At 42.5% G+C, this 9,954-nt stretch overlaps 1 protein-coding gene across 1 annotated transcript; it reads right to left on the bottom strand.

Moving 5' to 3' along the window:
• Positions 1-3,805: 3,805 nt before the first annotated feature.
• On the bottom strand, positions 3,806-8,378 carry LOC129104992 (CD209 antigen-like protein E). Its single transcript, XM_054615854.1, has 7 exons — positions 8,272-8,378; positions 7,748-7,822; positions 7,574-7,675; positions 7,025-7,204; positions 5,656-5,798; positions 4,536-4,645; positions 3,806-4,243 (listed from the first exon to the last, which is right to left on the bottom strand). Exons 1-7 carry the CDS (start codon positions 8,339-8,341, stop codon positions 4,090-4,092), a joined length of 834 nt encoding a protein of 277 aa, XP_054471829.1. The 5' UTR covers positions 8,342-8,378; the 3' UTR covers positions 3,806-4,089.
• Between the last annotated feature and the right edge of the window lie 1,576 nt (positions 8,379-9,954).

The raw sequence follows: 9,954 nt of genomic DNA, 5'->3' as shown, positions 1-9,954 counted from the left end.
TCGGCGCCCCTGCCGACTCCTGACCCGTCGGCATCCCGGCCGACTCCTGCACCTCGGCCCTGGCCGACTCCTTTCCAGTTGGCATTCCTGCATTCCTGCCGACCCTGCTGACCCTGACCCGTCGGCATCCCGGCCGCACCCTCGGCCCTGGCCGACTCCTGCACCTGACGTTCCGACCCCACGCCCTGGCCGACTCCTGCACCGAGCACGCCCTGGCAACCAGGCCTGGACTGCCCTGTTTAGCCAGGTTCAGCAGCTCACAACAGTCATTTGCATTCCTGCCTGACCCTTCGGCTCCGGCCGACTCCTGACCCTTCGGCGTTCCGGCCGACTCCTGACCCGTCGGCGTCCCGGCCGACTCCTGACCCGTCGGCGTTCCGGCCGACTCCTGACCCGTCGGCGTTCCTGCCGACTCCTGTCGCGCCCCTGCCGACTCCTGTCCAGTCGGCCCTGCCGACTCCTGTCCCCGGCCGACTCCTGTCCCCGGCGTTCTCCCGATTCCTGACCCTTCAGCGTCGGCCCGCGTTCCTGCCGACTCCTGACCAGTCGGTGTGCCGGCCGACTCCTGACCCATCAGTGCCCCGGCCGACTCCTGCACCTCCTGATCCGTCGGCACTCCGGCTGACACCTGCACCTCCTGACCCAGTCGGCGTTCCGGCCGACTCCTGACCCTTCGGCGTTCTGGCCGATTCCTGACCCGTCGGTGTTCCGGCCAACTCCTGACCCGGCACACCCGTCGGCATTCCTGCCGACTCCTGACAGTCGGCGTGCCAGCCGACTCCTGACCCATCGGCGCCCCTGCCGACTCCAGTCCAGTCGGCGTTCCTGCCGACTACTGATCCGTCGGCTTTCCTGCCGACTCCTGACCCGTCGGCGTCCCGGCCGACTCCTGTCCCGTCGGCGTTCTGGCCGATTCCTGACCCGTCGGCGTTTGTCCGATTCTTGACCCTTCGGCGTTCCGCCGCCGACTCCTGACCCTGTCGGCGTTCCTGCCGACTCCTGACCAGTCGGCGTTCCTGCCGACTCCTGACCAGTCGGCGTGCCAGCCGACTCCTGACCCATCGGCGTTCCGGCCGACTCCTGACCCATCGGCGTCCCGGCCGACTCCTGTCCCGTCGGCATTCCGGCCGATTCCTGACCCTTCAGCGTTCCGGCCGACTCCTGACCCGTCGGCGTTCCTGCCGACTCCTGACCAGTCGGTGTGCCGGCCGACTCCTGACCCATCAGTGCCCCGGCCGACTCCTGCACCTCCTGATCCGTCGCGGCGCTCCGGCTGACACCTGCACCTCCTGACCCGTCGCCGCTCCGACCGACTCCTGCACCGCCCGTCCCGTCGGTGCTCCGGCCGACTCCAGTCCCGGCTGGGCTGCAGCGTCCACCTGCTTCCGCTGGGTCGCAGCATCCCCCTGCTCTTGTTCCCGCTGGGTCGCAGTGTCCCCCTGCTGCTGTTCCCATTGGGTCGCAGCGTCCCCCTGCTCCTGTTCCTGCCTTGCCGCCAGAGCCCCAATTCCGATAGACCTTGCCGCCAGAGCCCCAGTCTCCAGAGCCCCAGTCTCCAGAGCCCCAGTCTCCAGAGCCCCAGTCTCCAGAGCCTCTCGTCCGACCTCCAGAGAGGATCCGCCCGCCTCGAGAGACCCTCGCCCGACCTCCAGAGAGGAGAGTGACAGTTGTAGCATCCCATCATCTTTTCCCAGAAAATATAATGACACTGAACAAATGTTGGTATGACAACCAGCAACCTGAACTCAAACATGGTTTAGTATATAATTAAAAAAGGTGATGCTCTTGATCAACCAGAAATGTAACAAGCAATACTAAAGAAAATGACAAAAGTCAAGAAAAGGAGAGTGTTATAGAGAAGCCAGGATGGCATATAGACATTTGGGTAAAACATTTTCCGGCCGTCTCCTGTCCCGTCGGCGCCCGGCCGACTCCTGTCCCGTTGGCGCCGAAAAATCAGGCAAAGGGCGCAGTACCACGTGGGCGAGCGACATTCCGGTCGGACCTTCGGCGAAGGAGTGGCGATTTTCCGAAGTCGGGACACATTTGTCCGAAGTGTCCCAGTATCGTCTGCGGCCACTAGGGGTCTCGGGACGGAGGACGTTCTGACTCAAATGGAAGAATGACATTGGAATCAGGGCTAAAAATGACTAAGTGTTTTGAATCGGGCTAGGGGCAATGCGGTGAAGAAACCCGGAGGGGGTTGATTTGGAGGAACGGCCTGCCTGATCTGAACCCAAATGGTGCTATGTTGTTGGACTTCTGCGCTAGTCATGGATTGTCCATGACTAGCGCAGAAGTCCAAACACCATGTTTGAGCATAGGGCGGTTCATAAGTGTACTTTGTAACAGAACACAATAGGCCAAAGAGCTATGATCGACTTTGTGGTCGCATCATCAGATCTGCAGGTGAGTTGGTTAGTTAGTTCCTGGCTGTTGTTTACACATACAAACGAAAGTCATGCTTGAGTTCATCCCTCCCTGTTGGCTTTTCCAGATATCGCGTGTGTAACCCCCAACCCCCCTTTTGAGATCTTCCTCTCAGTCTGTGGAGTGTCAGCCCTGACGCCTTTATAGAGTCGGGGTTTTGGGAGTGTCTCTGCGAAAGGAAAGTGTATTGAAACCTCCACTGTAGAGCTGAAATACCAGAGAGGGGAGGAAATGAATGTCTCGGGTTGTTAGTCACTTCAGGCCTTTCCAACCTCGCTACAAAGGTAACAAAACGTCAAAAAAGAGTTTATTGGTCGGTGGTTGCTATATATTGTTTGATGTCTCTGCTAAAAGAAACTAGGAAGGCCATTTTGTGAAATGCTAACTTGCTATTCTGCTGAACGTTAAAAGACAAGTATTTAACTGACAAACAGCCAGTTACAATTTCTAATATCTGTTTTGTTATCTTTGGCGACACCTATGGCCATAAGTGGTAATTGCAGGTGTGAATTCACATCCGAGAGATCCATACAGTGTCTTTCTGTGTGTAAGGAAGCCTGACTGGAGTGGCTTGGAAAGTTTGTTAAAAAACAATGTTTAGTTAAAAAAGTGGACGTGCTACATTTGTAACCAAACATACACACAAAAAACAAATAAACAGTTAACTTGGCATATCGTTACAATATGGCAGTGAAAAATGATTACAAATGTTGTGTTCTCACCCACTTTGTCACACTGTGATAGAAAGTAACCAACAGCCATTCATTTAAATGAAAATCTTTGAAATTATTATTTTAAGAATAGAAGCAGCTTGCCAATCTAAGATATCCAATTTACTGACCCTTGATGAACAATAATACTTATAATTGTTCTGATCCTGATGAGCTTCATTATGCAGGTTTAATAAGAATCATTCAATCATTATGCTCTTCACTTAATAGTGTTGTGTTTTTATTTCACACTTTCTTTGACAATGTAAATGTATGTTTACCATGCCAATAAAGCCCCTTTTGTAATGGATTAAATTGAATAGAATAGAAGGATAGCAGACATATATTGATAGATATGGTGTGACTGAAGGTTTACTTTACAAGTGAAAAACATAGCCTACTTATTGGCAATCGTCTCTCACACCAAACAGGAATAGTTTAAGAGTCCTTAAATAGAATTGCATGGAATATGCTGTATACATGTTATTTGTTAAGTGGACTGTTACATAGTTAGAGGGAAATTTGAGGAGGGGTTCATTCTAGCTAAGTGTATTGGTCAATGTGAGAAAATGTTTAAGTCCTCTAAATTCAATAGAAAATGTGAAAGAAAACAGCTTAAGTCAACTTTATTATCCTCATAAGTTTATTTCAGGGTCAAGCTTCATCATAGTATCTATTCAGTATAATGTGCAGCTTGGTTTATTTGCATACAATAGTCATCAGCACATGTATACAGATACCTGCTAAAGATCCCGGCCTCCTGCGGTTCATCTTCCCGGTAAAAAGCAGCTGATTATGGCAAAACAATCACACTGAGATCTCGATACCTGACCTCCAACTCTTTACGTGCACTCTCTCCTTCTCTCTATATACATCACACACACCAAGAAACAATTTAAGGCCTTTTGCATGTTCACAATAACTTTCAACAGATGTAATATTTAAAATACTAAGCCAGTTTTTCACAGATCCATTGCAGAGCTTTATCACACCGCAGATCATTCCATTTTGTTTCTGTGTTCTCCCCATATGCGATTTCAACACAGTCCTCTTCACCCCACTGTGGATCTCCTCCACCGTTATCAGGCGGACTTATCCAGTACCTAGGAGGTGATTAAGCTGGTGAATATTCACAGGATTTTCCCCACACCAAAGTGTCCAAAAAACATTTTATAACGTAACCTAAAATAAAGATGTGGATTTTTATGTTCCAACCAAATTAGTTTAATTCTCCGTGTAGGGAGGCAACGCTAGCAAGAAAATGATTTGACTTGAGTCTGATTTTGATAATTGTTTTGTGATAATAAGACTTGTACCTAAAATAAACCTAATAGGTGAAGCAAAAGCTGTTTATGTGTCTATATTCACAATATTAACATTTGTTGTGTGTCTTACTTCACAGTGTCAGTCAGTGGAGTTCCATCAATCCATGTCCAGGTGCCCTCGTTGTCTCTGTCACTTAAACCAATCCACGTGCGTTTCCTGATGATGCTACTGAGGAATTCCTGTTCAAGATCAAAGGACAGAAAGTCTGTATTTATGTTTAAGTTTTATTACATATTGCAAATGCAAGGATTCATCTGAACAATCACAAGAATTCACATTAAAATCGTATTCGCTCAAAAATATGTGATATTATTATCAATACAGCTGATACATAGTTAATGTTGAATCAGAATCATATATCCACATCTGTATGGAATACATATCCGGTTTATATACAGAGTAGGAAAAAAAACCCAAAACAAGATGGGAGGGCATGAATATCCACAAAATAAAAATGTGAAATTCTTTCCAGAATAAAAAGTACACGTACAATAAAAAAAAAGTGCAGGGTGAGAAAAAGGAGCAGGCATAATCGGTGGCGGAATAAGTACTCAGATTTTTACTGAATTAAAAGTAGAAATAGTACAGTGTGAAAATACTATGTTACAAGTAAAAGTCCTTCATTTAATATTTTTAGTAAAAGTACAAAAGTTTACTTAAAATAACAAAAGCAAAGGTACTCATTATGAAAAAAGGCCCATTTAGGAATAATATAATATACTTTAATATGAATATTATTATTAGAATTGTTATTATATTATTGTTTATTTATTCATTCAGTTTTGCATTAATAATCAGAATCTGCAAAGCAACTATAGTTTTTCAATAAATGTACTTCTTCTGTTTTCTTTTAAAGTACAATATTTCCTCCAAAATGTAGTATGAGTATATGAATTAATTAGCATGAAAGAGAAATACTCAAATTTGCCTCAGAGGGCTTTACAGTCTCTACGATATGCACTTTCGTCTGTCACCATCTTGTTTTTTGCAACCAGAAGTGACACAAGAAGGTGGAGCTAATAAAACATATTTAGTTGACAGAAATGTTACAAATCACTTTGATGAACTGAAAACACTGTGTGATAGGGTTTAAGTTGTAAGACGAGCACACGGACAACTCCCAGACTGGACATCACCTGGACGTTGTCACTTGGGAAAAACTAAATATAAATATAGAATTTCACAATACCTGTTCTACAAGCGTGTCTACGATCACCAGATCTGATCTTTTGTCTCTGCAGTCTTGTCTGCTCTCATCCCAGGAAGCAGACTCTCCAGAGAGAAGATAACAGGAACGACTGAACATCCTCCATCCTGCAGGACACGATTTCTCTGTAAAAGTCGAGCAAACAAAATACATTCAGGGTCACACAAGACCCACTCACTCAAAATGATGAAGTTAGCGGTTGTTGGTTTTTGTTAACTTATCTCTTGAGATCTGAGGCGCATCACTATGACACTTATTCAATTACTGTCTTAGTGCCTGTTTAAATCTTTGTATATGATATTCGTTGCTCCTCAGTAAGCATAGAAACTGATTACATTCATGTTTACAGAACACACTCATCATTTTCCAATAACTTTCTTCCACAAATGTATATATATTTTTTTTGTGTTAGATTGTATCCGTATTTTTGAACTTTTGTGCAATTTTATGTCTTAGATTCACACTTTTACTTTACTTTTACTACTTATTTTTTGCATGGTTTTCTTTTCATATATATTAAATGAGTATTGTTGTAGGGATCCTGAAATCCTAAATTTTCATTGCAAGCAACTACTTCTCTGTAGTTGTTGTCCATATAACAATAATTAACTCTGTCTGTAGTGTAGTGACTCCTTGCACACGACTACCAGACCAAATACTTATTGGATCAAATGGCTAAATATTTATAGCATTATTTCTTTATCACATTGGAACAAAAGGGAAGGCAATATAAAAAAATGAATCCTGAAAAGCAAAAATAGTATAACATGAAATTCCCTAGGATGTTTACATTTGACAGTTTTAAACATGTAACACATAATAAGAAAACAAAGCAAGAATAATTATAATAAACTAAATAAATAAAACAATTGTATATATCCACTTAGGAGAAGGCAGAAGTAAATACTTATATGGTCCTAACCCTTTCTATAACTTCAATATTGCACTAAATGTTTCTCACAGTTACTCATATTGTCCTTAAGTCGGTCAGAATCTTTTATGGAAATGAAAGTGTTTCAAATGTAGAACTGTTTCTATGTATTTAAGGAACAGCTGAAGTGAAAAAAGTCTGTTCACATTGGAAGTTATAACTTAACTGTTGCATAGAACTGTTATAACTTCACACAGTGGCAGAGGCCACATTTAAAATTGGACTAAAATTCAGGCTTTTAGCCTTAAAATAGATGCTACCAAAACTTGGACAGTGTGAATTGTGCATTAATGCAGTTATGTTTAAATAAAGTTATTTGGACAGGGAAAACAGACTGTAAATGTAGTTTATAGAGCTGATATAACAGTGTCATATGTTCAAGGTTCATGACCAGCAGAACCCACACAGACAAGCACTCACTCTGTTGAGATGAAAGCTGAAGTTTTTCCATCTCTTTGGTCACTTTAGTGAGGTTGTCGTTCAGCTGGTCTCTCTCTTCGGACACGGAGGACAGCTTGTCATCCATGACCCGGAGACGCTCGGTCAGGTTGGCTTTGATAGTGGAGAGATCTGCAGCTGATCCACGCACTGAGTCATGGTCTGAAATTAATCAAGATAATCACAAATCATGTATTCTCACTGATGCTTATTTAAAAAAAAACGTTTTTCATGGACTGGTCAATTTAGGATTTTGGGTTAACTTTGCTTCCGTGACATGTTTCTTTCAGACAAGTGGAAAGAAAACATCCAAAATACACATTTAAATGTTTATTTTACTACTTTATATTTGCATCTATAGATTTTCTTCCTAAATTCACCAAAGTCCTTGCATTTAAATTTAAACACAACATTTAAGAAAACTTTAATTTCTTAAACTTAAGTTTCTTTCATGAACTCAAACATGGTTTAGATTCAAAGAATAATGCTCATGAAAATTTCAGGTTCAATTTGAATGAAGATCAGACTCACAGTGGACACCGAGACCAACGAGTCCAGCCAGCAGGAAAACACTCAGCAGCCCCAGAGAGAGAACAACAGCTCTATGAGATCTGATCTCTGAGCTGCTGGGACCTGAACACAGAGTCAAACAGTCAATCATTCAAACAGTGATCAGATGATGATCTACAGACTCAACATTCTTACCTGTGTGAGTTCTTGAAGGTCTTGAGGAAACTTGAGATTTTTCATATTCAGCGTTGACGTAGATTTCCTCCATCGCTAAAAAGATGGCCAGCTATTAAATGATGAACGTGTCTAAATGTTTTACCCTCTGAGGAAGTCACAAGTTTCAGAGTTGTGCCAAAAGAAGTTTTTATGACAATCCTCTACCACAATACTGTCAGACACACCATATCTATCAATATATGTCTGCTATTCTTTTATTCTATTAAATGTTATCCATTACAAAAGGGGCTTTATTGGCATGGTAAACATACATTTACATTGTCAATGATATTGTGAAATAAAAACAAAAAATTAGAATACAGAAATGTGTGAACAGAGCTATGTAGCATGGCAACATTGTTGTACAATTTATTATAAAAATAAGTAAAGTCGAACCCCGAAAATACAAACAAAATTGCTATTTGAGCTGCTGGGACCTGAACACAGTGAAGACCAGGGAACAGATGAATATAATAAACGATATTCATCTTTCACATTCTCACCTGTCTGATTGGTCAAAGGGTTTGAGTCGACAGGTTGGGCATATTCAACGTTGGCATAGATTTCCTCCATCGCTCTTGAGGATGCCAGCTATTTCCCAGAGGGTGAGCTCTGCAGCACAAACTACATCAAAATGATGAAACTCTTGTTGGTTATTATTTATATCAGAAAAAGAGGAAGTCATGACTTTCAGAGGTGCTAAATCAATTCTTCATCCCCCCACCGACACGGACTGTAACCGGCAGTCACATGAACACATGCACACTAAAAGTCTCAAGTTCTGTTTGATTGGGATTCAAAAATGCATTTCTGGCTTTTGATAACATCTAAACCAAAGCGAATAAAGGAATGCACAAATTTAAAAACTACCGGGACACCTGAGTCTCTGATAAATGAAAATAAAGTACTACTTTTCATTCTTTATTACCTCAAATTTCATTTACCATGAAATGCAAAGTCATGCAAGTAAAATTAAAACTTTCAAACATCTCTGGAACTTGTTGTGCATTGGAAAAATCCAGCAAAGAAAATAAAACCTATAGGGTATTTTACCTTGGTGAGTTACAAGGTAAGAAAACCTCAAAAAAGAGCTTATTGGTTGGTGGTTGCTATACATTTTTTGATGTCTCTGCTAAAAGAAACTAGGAAGGCCATTTTGTGAAATCGTACTTTGCTCTTCTGCTGAAGGTTAAAAGAAAAGTATTTAACTGAGAAACAGCAAGTTACAAATTCGAATATCTGTTTTTTCTCTTTGGCGGCACCTTTGGTCATATGTGGTAATTGCAGGTGTGTATTCACATCCCAGAGATGCAAACAGTGTCTTTCTGTGTGAGGAAGCCTGACTGGAGTGGCTAAGAAAGGGAACAGAGCAGGCTGACAAGACTGATACAACACAGGTGATCCACAGAGAAAAGATGGGAAAACCACCGAGAATATGAGTCCAACTACCACAGGACAAAAAGGCTGAGAATTTCAAAATAAAACAGGAAACCAACTAAATCAAAACCAAGATCGTGACAGAAATCCTGGTGCCTGTGGCTCTGGAGACTGGAATTCTGGATCTGACTCAGCTGGAACAGGGGGTTGCTGTGGCCCAGTGGGAACAAGAACTAGGGAAAAGCAGCGACCAATCGGGAACAGGAATTGGGAGAAACTCTGAGCAGGGACAGTAACAGGGGACAGTAACTCTGAGGTTTAACATTGGAGGAAATAACAAGTGTTAAACATAGCCTACTTAACGGTATCATCTGTCACACCAAACAGGAACAGTTTGGGAGCAAGTCCTTTAATGGGGAAGTACTGAAGTCATTTTCAATTACGTGGAAATAAATATGCTGTATACGCTGTATACATGTTATTTGACTGCACTTATCCTATTCGTAGTAGTTTGTAGCACTTACTATATTCGGATTAGTCTGTTGCAATTATTGTTTTCGTAGTAATCTGCCTCTGCACTATACTTTTGCTCTGGCTTATACTTTGAGATGCTTGTTTAAGAAAGGAGATGCACTTATGACTTCTGGTGACTAGTAGTTCTCTTGAATACCTATGTTGAATACACTTCCTGTAAGTCGTTTGGATAAAAGCGTCTGCTAAATGACTGTAATGTAATGTAATGTAATTTGAGGAGGGGTTCATTCAAGCTAGGTGTATTGGTGAATGTGAAATTTTTTTTGAAGTCCTCT

The sequence above is a fragment of the Anoplopoma fimbria genome, chromosome 16 (genome assembly GCF_027596085.1).
Source record: "Anoplopoma fimbria isolate UVic2021 breed Golden Eagle Sablefish chromosome 16, Afim_UVic_2022, whole genome shotgun sequence".
Taxonomy (NCBI): domain Eukaryota; kingdom Metazoa; phylum Chordata; class Actinopteri; order Perciformes; family Anoplopomatidae; genus Anoplopoma; species Anoplopoma fimbria.
Note: the sequence above shows the minus strand (reverse complement) of the source record. Positions and strands in the feature narration are given on the sequence as shown.